The sequence below is a fragment of the Neovison vison genome, chromosome 6, assembly GCF_020171115.1.
Source record: "Neovison vison isolate M4711 chromosome 6, ASM_NN_V1, whole genome shotgun sequence".
In the NCBI taxonomy this organism is placed as follows: domain Eukaryota; kingdom Metazoa; phylum Chordata; class Mammalia; order Carnivora; family Mustelidae; genus Neogale; species Neogale vison.
Genome location: NC_058096.1, coordinates 169,429,853 through 169,447,248, shown reverse-complemented (window position 1 = coordinate 169,447,248; position 17,396 = coordinate 169,429,853). Strand labels below are relative to the sequence as shown.

General features: G+C 45.8%; 1 protein-coding gene across 3 annotated transcripts in view; it reads right to left on the bottom strand.

Moving 5' to 3' along the window:
- The window catches only part of NR2C2 (nuclear receptor subfamily 2 group C member 2), a 105,150-nt gene that overhangs the window by 9,195 nt on the left and 78,559 nt on the right, over positions 1-17,396 (bottom strand). For 2 of the 3 annotated variants that reach the window (XM_044252927.1, XM_044252928.1), the window contains 10 exons: positions 16,961-17,063; positions 14,370-14,549; positions 13,086-13,233; positions 12,254-12,347; positions 8,827-8,960; positions 7,615-7,792; positions 6,359-6,480; positions 5,172-5,311; positions 1,356-1,493; positions 79-184 (listed from right to left, as the gene is read on the bottom strand). In XM_044252927.1, the coding sequence (XP_044108862.1) occupies positions 79-184; positions 1,356-1,493; positions 5,172-5,311; positions 6,359-6,480; positions 7,615-7,792; positions 8,827-8,960; positions 12,254-12,347; positions 13,086-13,233; positions 14,370-14,549; positions 16,961-17,063 (1,343 nt within the window). The remainder of the gene's footprint in view (positions 1-78; positions 185-1,355; positions 1,494-5,171; positions 5,312-6,358; positions 6,481-7,614; positions 7,793-8,826; positions 8,961-12,253; positions 12,348-13,085; positions 13,234-14,369; positions 14,550-16,960; positions 17,064-17,396) is intronic. The other variant, XR_006385095.1, reaches the window with a different exon arrangement.

The window sequence follows — 17,396 nt, the reverse complement described above, 5'->3', positions numbered from 1 at the left end:
GCCAATTTATATTTGCGGCTAGACTGCAGCTGCGCTCCTTTCTGCCCCATAGCGAGACCGTGTATCTGCGTGCCTCACCGGTAAGTATCTTCTGAGTAGGTTTTCTGAACATAGTCCTGCAATTCCATCTGTGCCTTTTCTTGGAATTTTTCAATCTGGCTTGTGCTGGTCAAACCTGGGTGATCTGAAAAAAGAAAAGTGCCCCCAGATTGCCCCATGTATTTGAAAAGTCTCACTTGGCAGACTTCTTAGTACTTATTTTTAGTTAAACCTTTGACAAATTTCTCAAGTACAATACAGACTGAACCCTGAAGGGGGTCTGGTTTGGATATTACTGCTGAAACACTGGTTTTTGCTCTGTACTTGGCCAAGGCCTCAAGGTTACAAGGAGGGGGCTGGGCTCCTCAGTGGTCACACCAGCCTCAGCAGCCCCACCTGGCTTGCTTCTGGACACCTGGCTTCCTACTACTTGAGAAAACAAGTTTTAGAACTATCACCCAAGATTACAAATGATCCTTTACCTCCTACATACTTAGTCACAGAATTTCTCCCATTTATATTAGCTATTTTGCTGTTCACGAGTAGATGGCTAGGGAGGAATGGAGGATTAAGCTGTGTCCAAACCCTGCTATCAAGGACAGCAGTCAGGACAAGAGCCAGCCTTAGTGACCTCTGGAGGTTTAGCGAGAACAGATGAGATGAGAGGGGGCAGTGAGGCCAGCTGGACAGTCCTGCTTCTTCTTCAGGTGCTAACCTACAGGGACAGCTGAACTTGGGCACTTTGAGTCTCTACTGGAGGACATACGCTAAGAGCCTGGAAACTGGCAAAAAGGAAAGCAAAAGAAGTAAAAACAAAACAAAAAAAGGACACTGAGGGGGTGCCTGGGTGGCTCAGATGGCTCATCTGCCTTTGGCTTAGGTCATGACTTCTGGGTCCTGGGACTGAGACCAATATCGGGTTCCCTGCCCAACAGAGGGCCTGCTTCCCTCTCCCCCTCTGCCTCTCTCCTCCGCTCATGCTGTCTAAAATGAAAAAAGGAAAAATTAAAAAAAAAAAAAGGAACTGGATGGTAGCATACTCTATTTGGTATGCCAAAGTCTTATTTGGCCAATGGTTTAAATTAGGATACAGAATAAATCTATTCAACATATGAAGTCACCAGACACCATGGCATATGTTTTTGGGACTATAAAAGCAACAATTTAAAAGAACGTATGTGTTTATGTTGGCTAGCAAATCACACCTATTAGGAGAACATTTGGTCACAATCTGGCTGATGACTTGACAACAGGTTCATGTTCAGAAATACCAGTAGACAGGTGGAAAACTTGTGAGTCCCCGCCACATATCTTACCAGGACTAAAGAGAACTATAGCTTTAAGGTATGCATACTCATAGCCATCTATATCCAGCTTCGCCATACTGTTACAGAACTCCTGAAGCTTCCAGATGTGCTCCATGACTTGCTTTATCCGGTCTCCAGAAAGTTTATCTAGAAATGAACATCACAGAACCCCCTGAGAAAGGCTGGTAAGAACAATAACATTAGCTTCTTTGAGGAGCCACAGATTGAAAGAGAAAATTATTTTCCTTTTTAATGGAAAACCAGTTACCTTAAGATGGTTAAGAGCCTCATTTTCCAGGTGAAGGTGAAGTGACAACAGGTATACCCAAATGCCACTCTGCCATATATTCTTTCTCAGCAACAAACCCCTAGACCATCGATTCTCCCTGGCCCTACCGTTGGCAGAGCCTGTAGGTACAAAATAATCCCCCCACCTTTAAAAAAGATTTTATTTATTTATTTGACAGAGAGAGAGATCACAAGCAGGCAGAGAGAGATAATCCCTTTTATTCTGTGCTTAAGACTGGTAAATCAATTCTTAGCATTGTCAGGCTAAGTCTATGCAGGCATTTAATAAAGGTTTATGGACCTGATCATTAAACGCTGACATTTTTTAAGCTGTGGAAACAATTTTATATGTTATCTGTTTTAATCTTCCTGACAACATTTCCTAAAGATACTGGTATTATCACATGCAATTAAAAGATAAAGGATAATCCAGGATCTATAAAGAACTTCTCAAACTCAACACACACAAAACAGATTAATCATGTCAAAAAATGGGCAGAAGACATGAATAGACACTTCTCCAATGAAGACATACAAATAGCTATCAGACACATGAAAAAATGTTCATCATCACTAGCCATCAGGGAGATTCAAATTAAAACCACATTGAGATACCACCTTACACCAGTTAGAATGGCCAAAATTAACAAGACAGAAAACGACGTGTGCTGGAGAGGATGTGGAGAAAGGGGAGCCCTCTTACACTGTTGGTGGGAATGCAAGTTGGTGCAGCCACTTTGGAGAACAGTGTGGAGATTCCTTAAGAAATTAAAAATAGAACTTCCCTATAACCCTGCAATTGCACTACTGGGTATTTACCCCAAAGATACAGATGTAGTGAAAAGAAGGGCCATCTGTACCCCAATGTTTATAGCAGCAATGGCCACGATCGCCAAACTGTGGAAAGAACCAAAACGCCCTTCAACGGACGAATGGGTAAGGAAGATGTGGTCCATGTACACTATGGAGTATTATTCCTCCATCAGAAAGGATGAATACCCAACTTTTGTAGCAACATGGACGGGCCTGGAGAGATTATGCTGAGTGAAATAAGTCAAGCAGAGAGAGTCAAATATCATATGGTTTCACTTATTTGTGGGGCATAACAAATAACATGGAGGACATAGGGAGATAGAGAGGAGAAGGGAGTTGGGGGAAATCGGAAGGGGAGATGAACCATGGACTATGGACTCTGAAAACAATCTGAGAGTTTTGAAGGGGCGGGGGGTGGGAGGTTGGGGGAGCCAGGTGGTGGGTATTATGGAGGGCATTAATGGCATGGAGCCCTAGGGTGTGGTGCATAAACAATGAATTGTTATACTGGAAAAAAAAAAAGATAAAGGATGCCTGCTTAAAATTCTCAGGGGGAAAAAAAAAGAAAAAAAAAAGATTCTCTCTCTGCCCCTCCTCCCCCACTCTCTCCCTAAATAAATAAATAACAAATTCTCATTTGTGAACAAATCTAACTTATATATAACAAAAATCTAACATATATAACAAAATGTTAAGGGTTTAAAAAAAAATCACTTTTAGGGACACCTGGGTGGCTCAGTCCATTGAGCATCTGCCTTCGGCTCAGGTCACGATCCCAGGCTCCTGGGATCCAGTCCCACATCGGGCTCCCTGCTCAGTGGGGAGCCTGCTTCTCCCTCTCCTCTGCCTGCTGCTCCCCCTGCTTGGACTCTGACAAATAAATAAACTCTTTAAAAAAGTGTAAATAAGAAAATCACTTTTATATTACTATTCCAAAAAAGTATTAGACAAAGTTATAAATATTCACTTGATTCCTAGATAATCAAACACCTTGAATGCCTAGTTAAAAGTGTAGCTCAGCTGCAATTCAGCATCAAGTATTAGTCCTGAATCCTGGGCATGCTGCCTTGAGACCATGTCTTTGGTTCACTCTAGACTCAGAGGATGTGGATAGACTGCACTGGCTATCTCCTGGTACAGATGCAGTTGGAACTAGGCTGCCAGATATTAGATGGTTGCCACAGATCTTTCTAGAAGACAGTCACTTTCATTCACAAGAGTAAGTGGGTGAGGCAACTATGTTCTGACTAGGGGTCTGTGTGGCCCAAGTTTGTACCCAGCTCTTCCACTTGCTGCTTCACTTGGGGAAAACCAGGGACCTAACTGTACACAATCCCTCTAGGGCTCTGAGAATTTGTTACAGAGGAAAGAGTAACCCATTGTGAGAACAGAAAATATGTATATTGGTCTCTGCCCCCCAGTTCCTGACACAGAGCTCTCAAAGCCCTTGTAATTTCTAAGTGATAAGAGCATTAGCAGCACCTGTTGGTCTAATTTTTTTTTTTTTAAGATTTTATTTGTTTATTTGACAGACAGAGATCACAAGTAGGCAGAGAGGCAGGCAGAGAGAGAAGGGGAAGCAGGCTCCCCGCTGAGCAGAGAGCCCGATGCAGGGCTCAATCCCAGGACCCTGGGATCATGACCTGAGCCAAAGGCAGAGGCTTTAACCCACTGAGCCACCCAGGCGCCCCTAGTATTTGTTTTTGACCTTATCACTGACAAAGAGCTCCTCCAACCCTTGTAAATTTTCATGTGTTAAGAGGACTAGAAGCATCTTTTGTTCCACTGAGGTATCTCTGGGTGGGACCCCTAATGGCCCCTGGGGAGAAAAGGCCACTCAGAAGCTTGGCATTTCCAGCTCCATCCCTCATCATCCAGAGAGGGGAGAGGGGCTAGAAATGGAATGAATGATGGATGGAGTTCAGAGAACTTCCAGGTTGGTGAACACACAAACACACAGCAAGGGTAAAGCACCTCCAGTCCACAGGGACAAAAGTCCCTGTGCTTGAGACTCTCCTAGACCTCACCCAATTAGGCTCTTCATCTGGCCGTTCATCTGTATCCTCTATCCTTGAGTTCTGTGAGCTGTGCTAGTGAGTTAATCCAACCCAAGGGATAGCCTGGATACGTGCGTGTGTGTGTGTGTGTGTGTGTGTGTGTTGGGGGGAGGATCTTCTGGGACTGAGCCCTTAACCTGTGGGATCTGACACTGACACTATGTCTGACAGTGATAGAATTGAATTAAATTATCGGATACCCAGCTGGTATCTCAGAGAAGTGCCTATTGTGGGGAAAATACCCACCACACTGGTGACCACACGTGTCAGAAGTGTTCTGTGTGAGTAGTAAAGAAGACACGCAGGGAAGAGAAACACAGTAGGTAAGAACTGTGTTTTTCTTTCACCCACACAAGTGAAAAACTACAACTTCTTCCATTTATAACCGTCAATCAAGATGAAAGTATAAGCTGTGATTACTCTGAAAACATCACTAAATACCTATGTATCAGGAAGGTGGCAACTTTTCCAATTATCTTTTTTTCCTCTTTCATATTCTTTATATGAAGACAGTCAGGTGGAAATTTAAATGTTCTCACTGGTGAAGACCTCAGGACTTCAAAGTTAAGCTATGCTCAGCATGTGGAAGCTGTGGGATGCCGCAGCTGGCTAGTTTGCAAGGGGCTGGCCTGAACCGAGACACAATCCCCCACAGCCCCAGCCCTACCTTCCTGGATGCTGTTCTGCAGGTGGTTGACAATGGCTGCCAGGATAGTGGAGAGACTCATGACCTGGGCACACTGGGCCAGGCCAAGGGTGAAGAGCTCGTTCCAGCAGGCCCGCACCAGGCTGGTGTTGCAGTCCTGCCTGGGGACACAAGGTTGGGGTGGGTGTGGGTACATGCTGGTATTCTCCTGGTCCCAGCTTGCCCCAAACAAGTAGATTCAACAAATATTTTTTTTTTTTTTTTTATTTGAGAGAGAGAGTGAGAGAGAGCACGAGCGAGGAGAAGGTCAGAGAGTGAAGCAGACTCCGCATGGAGCTGGGAGCCTGATGTGGGACTCGATCCCGGGACTCCAGGATCACGCCCTGAGCTGAAGGCAGTCGTCCAACCAACTGCGCCACCCAGGCGTCCCATCAACAAATATTTCTTGAAAGTCTATGGTATGTCATTTTTGGATCATTCTCCAAAAACACCACTGTCTGTGAATCTCTTAAACTAAAGTCCCTCTGAGGATAAACTATTTTCTTAACAAAGACACTTTAGACACTTTAAATTCAGTAATGAGAAATCGAAATGGGTATGACTAAAGTGTCATCTCCTACAGCCTTCTAAACCCACAGTAGCCCTGGTGTGGCTGTCAGGAGACGCTGCAGCGATCCAAAGGCTAGGAGCCGAGCGTGGTCTCTGAAGGGGGCTGGGAGACACACCCTGCACCTATGCTCGAGAACAGAGGGCCTGCAAACGCTGCAGGGGAGGAGCTGGCACTGGAGCACAGAAGAAGGGGCCAGCCACGTCAGCTTTCAGCCCTGCCTTGGAGGATCTACATCTAGGACGGCCTGGTTGGTGCACTGTGAACGGTATGCCCTTATCTGAGAAGCCCCCAGATGCAGCTTCACTCTACTTGTCTCAAGATTTCTGATGACTCCTGCCTTCTGTTCACTAGATCCCTGGCTCTTAGCACCAAGTCCTCAGCATATGGAGAAGGCCTAAGAAAAGTTTGAGGAACACTGAAGCACTGGCAGCCATGGTGCTCAGCTCCCAGTCCATGGAGTGTATTTAATACGAAAATCAGCATCACTGGATCAAGAGCATAGGTACAAACTAAAAGGGTCCTCAGATACCTTCCAGGTCATTCCTAACAAAGGGAAGGCTTTTGCTAAAGGATACACACAGAGAAAAAGGCCACTTACCCAAGTGCCTGAAAGGCTGGGATTGACCTGGCCCAGTGCATGGAGAGGAAAAGCAGGCGGGATGCTGACTCGCAGATATAGTGCACATTGAGGTACTCTGGCATCGGGCTAGGCATCGTGAGCTGGAGAAGAGGAAGCACACAGCACAGGAGGTGACGGAGAGACAGGGCATGGCTTTGTCTGTCAATGTGAACTGCTGTCATGTCTCAACAGAGAGCCTAAATTGTGTGACCTCTAATGCTGAAGTTCTGGGCAGATCTCCCGATGAAGCTTGCGTCCTCTGCAGCAGGGGGCTGGCACCGATGCCCCGTGCTCCCTGGCCCAGTGGATTAGGCGCTCATGGCCCTTGCAATGTGGTCAATGATGGTGACCTCCCAGGTCACTCACATAAAGACAAACTTTTCAACTCTTACCTCAGCTAAATCAGTATTTCTTCTAAGGCAATTCTATTTTGAGCCATAAGTTAAAATCTAAATTAAATCAGGGACAGGGGTCAACTTCACAGCTAGTAGGCATCTGGCAGGTGGCGGGGGCTGAGCAGAAGTCTATGTGGTGGGAGGATGAGATCCCACCACCAGAATGTTCAGGACTGGGCTCTAGAGCTCCACTGTCCAGAAGGGGAATTAATGCCTTTGATGTTGGAATCCCATCGATGACCTATATTCTTGGCACTGGTGGGCAACTATGAGCAGGGACCCAGTCTTCAGTGATTGGTCAGGCCTCTGTAGTAAAGAACACCAGGGCACAGTCTATAGCCCTAGAAATTGAGAGGGCTTTGGGGAACGTGGGAGTATGTTTCTGAAGTGAGGCCAGTGAAGGAGCATGTGGGGAAGACTAACATCCTTTTTTAAGGAGACAGGAGATCTATTTTCTGTGGCTCAAGACAGCAAGCAGTCATGACCAGCAGTCAGGGACGAGGGCTGGCTGCCTGCATGCTGGAGCAGACATGTGCTTGTCTGAGCCTATGCTGGAGCCCGGCCGTCTTGGAAAGCAGAGGAGGCAGAGCAGTCCAATAAAAGCCCTTGCTGGGCAGTACCATGTCGGCCCCTCCTGGCAAGGACAGCCACACCTGCTTCAGGATGTTACCTTTAGAGCCAAAACACTATGAGCAAAACACAAGTGACAATTCTTTCTAATGAGAATAGTGTTCTGGCACACAAGGTCTGGATCCAAACAAAAGCCAACAGTATGAAAGATTTTAGCTTCAAACTGTAGGCTGGGGAGGCTGTGGCATGTGGTTGGCTGAAACCACTCACCTTAAATGTGACATGAGTGTCTGAAAGGAGGGGCCCTTCGACCTCAATGATGGGTGTGGACTGGTCTCTGCTGATCACGTGGATTCCGCCTCCTCCACTGGCGTCTATCCCATCTGCTAGGCTTGGAGGTGAGGAGCTGTCTGTGGTATTAAGTGCTTTAGCTAAGGTATCAAATGCCCTGTGAGCAAAAATGAGGCAGGCAGTATTGTGAATCCACAGTTTTAGGAGGAACAGAAGAATTCTAGCTGATCTAGAATTACCTACATCTAGAGAAACAATACAATGGGGAAAAGATCATTCAAGTCTATCTGTTGGGGGACACGATAATGAGAGCTTCTGAGGATAAATATATCGCTTAGTTCCCATGATCTACACATCATCAGGGGTACTAAGCAATATATTACTTATTTTCACACATAATTTCTATTTTTCACAACTACTCTCCAAGGGAGAACCCTCTGCATTTTACAGATGTGAAAGCTGAGGTGTAGAGATGTTAAAGAACTTTTCCAAGACCAACCATCCAGTAAGCAGTGGAACCAGAACTCTACCTAACTCAAATCTCATTCTCTTTCCATTGGATCTAGATGTTAATTTTGCTATCAGACCTCAAGAGAATACGAGGACCGGGGTGTTCCTGTGGCCTCCGGCTGTGCATCTGCCCAGCCTGGCAAGACAGGAAAGAGTGGCCAGTCCCGCAGGGAAAGGGGCAAACACGATAGCTGGGCGGTGGGGAAGAAATGCCGTCTGCAGCCAGTTACTCGTGTCTGAGACCAGCTAATGCCATCTGTCAGTAACACCCTGAAAGACTAAAGTTCTAGACTATTTGGAAAAAAAATATACATGAGAAAAACAGGCTAAAACAGAAGTGGTAAAGGGATGAACTATTAATGTTTAGTCAAAATAAAGACTGATACATGTCACACCTGTCTACTGAAGGGTTTTCCCTGCTTCCACTGAGTCACTAAGTCATTTCCTTTTTCATTGTTTGGAATGAAAAACAGTTTTGATTGTTTCATATCACATAATATAAATGGGTCCATGTTCCCACAGTTACAATGTTAGAAAGCAGACAGACATGCAGGAACACTGTGACGATTTTATAATCCCTGATTCAATACAGGGTGGGGGGGTCAGACTGCTGCCACCCGCCCTCAGGCAGCAACAGTGTGTGGGCGTCACCAGGGAGCCTCCACACTCATGGCATCGTACCGGGTAATTTCACTTGCAGACTGGTCCTCTGGCTGCATTTCCGAAGCATCACCATTGTTCAGGGATTCACTTAAGTTGGCAAGGGAGGTTACTACATTTGCTAGTGTGCCCAGAGCTCCCTGGCTTGTTTCAGCCTATTAAACACAAAATAAGAACATTAAAGATGAATACATCAACACACACACAAAAGGCTCTCAGGCCAATGAAGGTATAATGTTAGTTTAAAAACAGCTTCTATGGAGTGTGACCTTAATAGGGCAGGAGGCGGGAGATCTTTTTGGTGATGGAAGAGTTATGTGTCTTGATTGTGGTGGTAGTTACACAAATGTACACATAATAAGGTAACGCAACAAAAACAGATAAACTGAATGCCACCAAAATTTCAACTTCTGTGCTTTAAAAGGTATTAAGAAAGTTAAACAGGACGCCTGGCTGGCTCAGTCAGTGGAATGCGCAGACTCTTGATTTTGCGGTTGTGAGTTAGAGCCCCACGTTGGGTGGAGAGATGGCTTAAATATAAAATCTTAAAAAAAAAAAAAAAAGCTATTAAGAAAGTAAAAAGACAACCCCCCCCACAAAAGACAACTCACAGAATAGGAGGTATCTGCTTACAAATCATTCATTTTAGTAATGGTTTAGTAACCAGACTAACTCTTATAGCTCAACAATAAAAAGACAAATGAGTTTTTAAAAAATGGGCCAAGGATTTAAACAGGTATTTCTTCAAAAAGGATATACAACTGGCCAGTAAGTACATGAAAGGATGTTCAACATCACTGGAAATGCAAATCAAAACCACAATGATACCATCTCACACCCAAAAGGATGGTTATAACCAAGAAGATAATAACAACAGGTGCTGGGAGGATGTGGAGAAAGTGGACCCTCACACACTGCTGGAGGGAATGTGAAATGGTGCAGCCGCTGTGGAAAACGGTCTGGCAGCTCCTCAAACAGTTTAAACACAGAGTTACTGTATGACCAGCCATTCCACTCCTAGGTACATACATAAGGGAAATCGAAATGTACCTCCACAAAAAACTTGTGTCCAAATGTTTGTAGCAGCACTATTCATAATAGACAAAAAGTAGAAACAACCCAAATGTTCATCAGCTGATGAACGGATAAATAAAATATGGTTGAGCCATTCAATGGCTTAGTATCTGGCAATAAGAAGGAATAAAATGCTGACACATGCCACAACATGGATGAACCTCGAAAACATTACGTCAAGAGAAAGAAGTTAGTCACCAAAAGCCATATATTGTAAGATTCCCTTTATATGAAATGTCCAGAACTGATAAAACCATAGTCAGAAAGGAGAGTAGCAGTTGGAGGGGGCTGGAGTAGCAAGAGGGGGGTGTAAAAGCTTAGTTGGTACAGGGTTTCTTTTTGGGGTGATGAAAAATGTTCTAGAATCAGGCAGTGGCGATGGTTGTACAGCCTTGTGAATATACTAAAACCACTGAACTGTGTATGGAAAGTGTGAGTTTTCTGGTAAATGAATTGTATCTCAATAAAAAAAGAGGAAAGCCAAAGACATACAGACACAAGTGTCTGCTGTGTCTAGATCATGAAATTGAAAAACTAGAACAGTGGAAGAGACCCTAAGCACAGCACTGCTTCATAAATCCCAGAACCATCACGGAACAGAACATGGTGCAGCTGCTAAAAGATGTGGGCCATCACGATGGAGGGACACGTGGCAGGAATGGGAGTGAAGTGAGAAAAGACAAAGACCAGGTGGCCAGCACCATGAGGGTGTCACGTCCTAGGTGTTGCGCTGCGCGGCAGGCCTGCTGCATAAATGGCCGGGGGCGCCCGTAGAAAGGTGGCATGGGATCTCTGTGAGACTCTGTATTTAGTCCAAGCACACTGTTTTGAATTTTAGTGATTTCAGTCGATGGCTGAAACACAGCTTCTGAAAAGAGCTATCTTTAGGTGCTCTGTCTCTACCCTATCATTCATAACAACCTCCTGGGGTGAGTATGGTCACTTCCACAGCACAGAGGCAGGAACGGGGTGCAGCACATGTCTGACTCTGCAGCAGCTTTCTCTTCACTACTACTTACATAGCACACGGTGTCTGTCCCTTCTCTTCCATCCAGTGATCACGACTAATTCCTTACTTAAGGAGAGCTCCCTGCACGCTGCCAGCTTTAGGAAAGTAACTTACTCCAGTTCCCCTGCGCCCCCGTGTGGCGGCACCAAGGGAAGCAGAGATGGAGGAAAGGGGGCGCATGGCTACGAAGAGCGGCGCTGGGCTCTGGACCCAGGACCAGCCGACCCTGGAGTCTCTCGGTTCTTAGTCTCAGTCTCTGCGTGGATGGCACAGCAGAAGAGCTGCTGTGAAATCCCTTGGTAATCAGGTCTTAAGGTTATTCGGGCCTTCCTTTCAGGCTTCTGGTTTCCCTCTACCCCACTAGGCATCCATCACTGTCCTGAGTGTCAACTTGACACTCAGGTGTGATGACCATGTTGCACGCAGCACCAGGGCCCAAAGACAGGAAGCTCAAGGCCCAACCTCAGGACCACAGGATGGAGGGCCCTCACTGATGCCCTTCTTTCCCAAGACAGGCTGTTCTCACATACTGAGTGGGCACAGTGATGTGCACGTGAATGGACTGGAAGGAAGCCTGTGGGTAGGACCGCTCTGGCTCTCAGGGCAGTGAGCAGCTCTGCCAGCACTGTTACCAAGTCCCTCCTTTTACAGAAGGAATACTGGAACTCAGCCATGGCTTGCCGCTACTTCATCATTACTGGGTCACATCAGGAATGAGATAAGAAATATAATCCATTTTCTTGCCTAGATAAAACCCCTGTCCTTCCTTATCTTCATGGGGATTAGCCAGCTCTCTCTCTCCTGGATTGACAAACACCTCTGTTCACAACATGTTAAATTCCCTATGGCTGATTTGTTCTTAGTTTTGCAATTGTCAGAATCCTGACTGAACTTCCTCCTGCAGATCAACTAATTAAAAAGAATGGGGTGGGGGGTGGATAATGTAACACTGTGTGTCAACCATACGTCAATTAAAAAAAAAAAAGATGAACTAGGGGCTTTTGCAAAAGGACATCTGAGGATAAGCAGCCATTTCCCCAGCATACCTGTAGTTTGCTAATGTGTGTACTGGGGTGGGGTGGGGGTTGTTATTGAGATAAGAGCCACTGAGTTTTCACCAAACTGAACTCTAGACCCTGACATGTAATAATGACTATAACCAGCCAGCCCCGAGTTTTTGAAAAGCTGTCAACATTCCTAATACAAACCATAGGATGGCTATATAAGAAGAAATAAACAGAGACGTGAAAGGCCAAGCTAACAAGGTAGTCTCAGAAGCTAAGAAGAACAGAGTCGGCACACATTCAGAGAAGCAGTCTGCACTGCAACACAGAGGTGGAGGAGAGAGTAAGTAGAGAACATCACCTTGGAATCCGTGGCCAGGAGAACTGTACCATCCTCACGTATCAGAGGCTGTTGGATGTTCACAAGCATCCCTGGATCAAGAAGACCTGTTTGTCTATTTAAGACATAAAGAAACCCAGAGTAGCTTCCAACATTTAACACACAATATGATCACACTTGCCCTGTCCCTTCTACAGTGGCAAAGCTGCCTGAATAGCAGAAAAGCTCTAACTTGACTCGGTTATCGAGTGACTGAACCATCACCCCTTCTCTCTAGAATGAGATGAGCACAAAGCTGGGCCTACAGCCTGAGACAGGATGCCACACAGATACACATCCCCTTGGCTTCCACGCTGACCACAGACTGTAGCCGCTTTGTTAAATAAAGCCAATGTGATCTTCAGAATATCACCAAGAATTCTCAACTCTAGTTCTCGCTAGGACACAGTTTGGATTTCTTGTTTTCCCCTTTTGAAATGAAGTTCAATAGATTACATGGAAAAAAAAAAATAGACATCAACTTGTGTTAACTCTTCACATCATTTGGGACTACCCTGGGACTTGGGCCTTTTGTCTATACTGCAGAAAAACCCCATCTTGAATTGCAGAGCAACATATGAATAACTACAGGACACAACCTGAGACCCCCAGGCAGGAGAAAAACCCCATCTTCAGGTCCGTCCACAGGTGTGACTGGAGCAGCTCTGAAAAGGGTGGGATGAAGCAAGACAATGCTGAAGGCTGGGACAGTGGGGAGGGAGCCACATAAGCTCCTTCCAAGGAACATCCAGGCCTCCTCTGATCAGCTCAAAGGCTGATGGTAGTGTTGCCCTTTGTCAAAACTGAGACTGACCTTGCTCCATCTTTATCTGCCACAAACGTGGGAGTGGCTATCAGAGGACTTCTCAGGTCCTTCCGGATATAGATTTTCTCAGTTGAAGCAGCACAATTGCTTGGTTTCTCCCGTTGTACATCAAAGGGCTTCCGTTCACTCTGCACAGCTTAAATCACAACATAAATATTCATCTTTAGATGAACAAGTCATTACAAATTACATCCTTCATAGGAAAGTCTTCCTTAGTAAGTCTGCTACTATAGGGATGATAAGCTCTGGTGCTAGACACATCCAGCTCAATTTTCAGAGGGCTTTTTAGCCAAAGGGAAGAAAAGCTCAAAGCCAAATAAGGCCACTCTTGGTCTAAAGAGTGCAAGCTCACTGCCTGCTAAGGAACTTCAGCATGGTCTTGTGGGGGGTCCACACAGAGCCCTCCGGATTTTCACTTTTTGCTGCTCACAAAAGGCACTTTCCAGGAAGGGAAATTTTTTTTTTTTTAAAAGATTTTTATTTATTTATTTGACAGACAGAGATCACAAGGAGGCAGAGAGGCAGGCAGAGAGAGGGAAGAGAGGGAAGCAGGCTTCCCCGCCAGCAGAAAGCCCGATGCGGGACTTGATCCCAGGACTCTGAGATCATGACCTGAGCCAAAGGCAGAGGCTTTAACCCACTGAGCCACCCAGGCGCCCCCAGGAAGGGAAATCTTTACCCATCTTTAAGTGGGCCCTTAACAGAGAGTTTGTCCAGGGCCACGTGTCATAGAGAACCATTCTAATGTCCAATTCAAGCCTGCATGGCTTCTGCAAATTGTTTAATGGTGTGTCAGCTTTCTGTAACACTAGCAGTCTCTCCCTCCAGCAACCTGGTCGAGAGAGCTACATGGGCCAGAAACAACTGAAGGAAATAAAGATCTTTTTTAAAAGAAAGATAGTATGAACCCCAGATCCAATATGTAAGAAAGCTAAGGGGTCCTATTTAGAGAAGGATGCTGTGGCTGAGAGAGGTGTCTTCCCCACCGCCTCACAGCTCCGAAGTGGCAGAGCTGGGGTTTGATACTCCAAAGCCTGTGTTCACCCCACTGTGCTGAGCTGCATGCCGAGTTATCTGGGGGAGGCTTCCACACACATCATGGGGAATGGTCAATCGCAGCAGCATGGGTGCTGGACCACCTAGCTGACCGAGAAGGGAAACAACAGGAAGCCTCAGTGGATATTTTCCTCTTAGAGTATTTTAAAGCCAGGTATAGAAATCTTGCTTCCTCCAACTAGCTAACTCAAGTTGCTTGCTCACACAGTTACTCACATTCCATCTTCATGCCCATCTCTAAGCATTTTTTCAGCCGGCAAAACTGACAGCGGTTCCGGTGGTGTTTGTTTATGATACAGTCTTGGTTGCTCCGGCAGCTATAGGTCAGATTTTTCCTTACACTCCTTTTGAAGAAACCTTTGCAACCTTCACAACTAACAGCCCCATAGTGACGGCCTAAAAGGAGAAAGAGTGTGTGAAACAGATCACCAAGAGAAGAGGTGGTCCATCAAAGGCCCGTTTCTAAGGGAAGGCCATCAAAGTGACCAGGGCATGGTATCCAGTGCGGGCAGCCATGGGACAACCATGAGCCTGGGCATGAAGCACGGCACGTAGGTCTTCCCCTAATTTTCCCATAATCTTTAAAGTAGCCCTGTGACATCATGATAGAAAAACAGAAGTTCCGATAGGTTACATGACAGCTGGTAAATGGCATGACCTTAATGCTTTCAGTACACAAAGGACCTAACATGCAGCAGGAGCTCCCAGAGGATGGCTGAGCCGTACTGCCTGCCATGCACACCTGGTCTTGGCCCCACAGAGCCGGGCTCCTGAAGCCTCCCAGTGCTCCTCTCCTGCCAACAGTGGCATGTAGCAGAAGCATGCCTGTGCTGTTCAAGCACCCAGGGTCCGACTCCTCCCTTTACTCTCTCGGTGTGAGTCAGGTCCTGGGCCCTAGAGCTACCCTGGGGGAAGTGCAGGGGCTATGGTTATGTAGCCCCAAGGTGAGGGAAGGGTACATGCCATGTGGCTCACTTTGGTTAGGTATTCAGACTCTCTTGGAAACACAGTTCTAGAAATACATTTATTACATACAGTTCTTTTTTTCTTTCTGTACTTTGGTGTCTCTAACTTCTAATGACCAATGACATTAAAAAGAGCCCCCTACCTCAGAGCACCCTCCCAAATACACCAAGTGCTTCCACATGCATTACCCCTCCTTTGTTCCCAGCTGGCAAAGAAGCATGGATAAGCTCTCCTGGTTTGATCTTCTGTAACCCAATATCATAGCTACATTGCTAAGAAACATTTCACCAGATCATCACTGATGGCAGCTACTGGGCATCCCACTGTCCTGAACTCTAGCATGCAGAGCCATTCCCCAAGTATGTACTTGGAAGGTCTCAATTTTGTGTCTTGAAGAGTAGTACTAAAGTTGCTGTGTAGACATCATTTTTCCTTCCTTGCAGTGTATTTCCTTAGCCTCTCTAGACTTTAGAGGGACATCTAATATCTGGAGACTATGGCACTATAAGCCTATGATTAGGCCATTCCTTTAAGCCCAGAAGGGAACTGACAAATGGGGAAGCCAAGCAGATTCTGTGGCCTCATTATGTCTATGCTTCATTCATTTGTTTAAAAGTTTGCAGAGTGCCTGTCCTGGCTGAGCAAGAAGCTAGGATATAGAGATGGCATGTTCTTGCTCTAACAAGAAGAGCCCATTCTGGTGTGGAAGTCGGGCCTGTAACAATCAATTGTAAGAGAATGTAACAAATGCCAGAGCCGTCAACACAAAGGATGATAAGGACACAGGCAGCACTGGCTTCAGAGAAGGGGTGGGATGGGCTGGGTTTTGCCTTGTTCAAGATAGGAGTGGGAACAGAGGCAGGACACTATGGCACAGCAAATGGTACCATGAGCTAGGAGGGGACTGGAGCTTCTGACATGGATGCTTGTGGATGTTTGTCTGGGCTGTCCTCCTAATATACTTGGTCCAATCTTCTGTTATAACCAGGACCACAACGTGTCCAAAGTTCCTGGGAATTCTGTGACTATAGAATAAAGTTGAATCACAAAACTCTGGCCTGTTCCCACAGCACAGCTGGAGGAGCACCTTATTAAATCCTTCTCCACCCTGTGCTCACTTCGGTAGCACATACACTAAATACTTCTCCATCTTTCCTGCCCGTCTCCCCTTCTATAGCTCCCTGGCATTAGCAGACTGAAGTCTGAACTTCTGGGACAAACATCTTCTCCAGTCTCCTTTCACTCACATCCTAATCACAGAAGTCCAGGAGCTCTTCCCCAAAGACACACCATAAGTGTGGACAGTAAATTCACCAGGCCCTGGCTCCACCAGCCAGAACACCCTTCTGCTTTACCAACATATTCAACCTCCAAGCCTCACAGAATTTGACTGCCGCTGGGGGACCTTGCCTGACCCTGAGGCTCCAGCCAGGATCTCATGCTCTCACCTCCTTCATTACAGTAGTTACCACACAGGGTTATAGTGAGCGGATGATCAAGTTAGGATGAAGAAGAGAGAGATAACACATGTTGTGAAATAGCAAAGCACTGTGCTAATACTACCCCCAAATAAATGACTGCTTTCTTGGTAGTACGTAAATATTTGACACACAGCCCAGATTTATAAGTCACAGAAAGTGTCTTGACTCCTCCTTTTGATTCTAATAATCTGACAAACAGGTTTGCTTATTTGTATCACTATCCTGCTCAGAAAAGTGGAGTTCATGTTTTAAAACCTACAAACCTACAGAAAATGTTCTCTCTCTAATAATCCTCCAACCTCTATTTGGTTCATGATATTGGACCATGATGTGTGCCTAACAAAACCTAGGGTTACTTACCAGAGGCTTTGTCGCCACAGACCACACAGTATTCTACTACCTGTGGCCGCTGGACGTCGGCCTTACCCAGCAAGCGCTCCACAGAAGCAGAGTCCGTGACGATCTAAGAAAAACCCGGAAATAAGTGAAGTGCTATTAAAAACCAGATCATAAAAAAAATTAACGTTTAACTATAAATTCCTAATCTTGAGTTTCTAAGCAGGAAAACCCTGGGCAGAACTGGGAAAATCCTACTTGACAAGTTAGTGACATTAAGAATGGCCCTGTTGCTCCCCTAGACTGCACCCCTTCAAGTGGTGATGATAGTTGGGGGGTGTATGTGTCCAAGGTTAGGCACTGGTTTTCACTCACATACTTTCCCATCTGGCTAGCATAACCCGGATGTCCAGGATGGGGGGCCATGTGGAGAATCATATGCAGTGCTCTGACATGAATG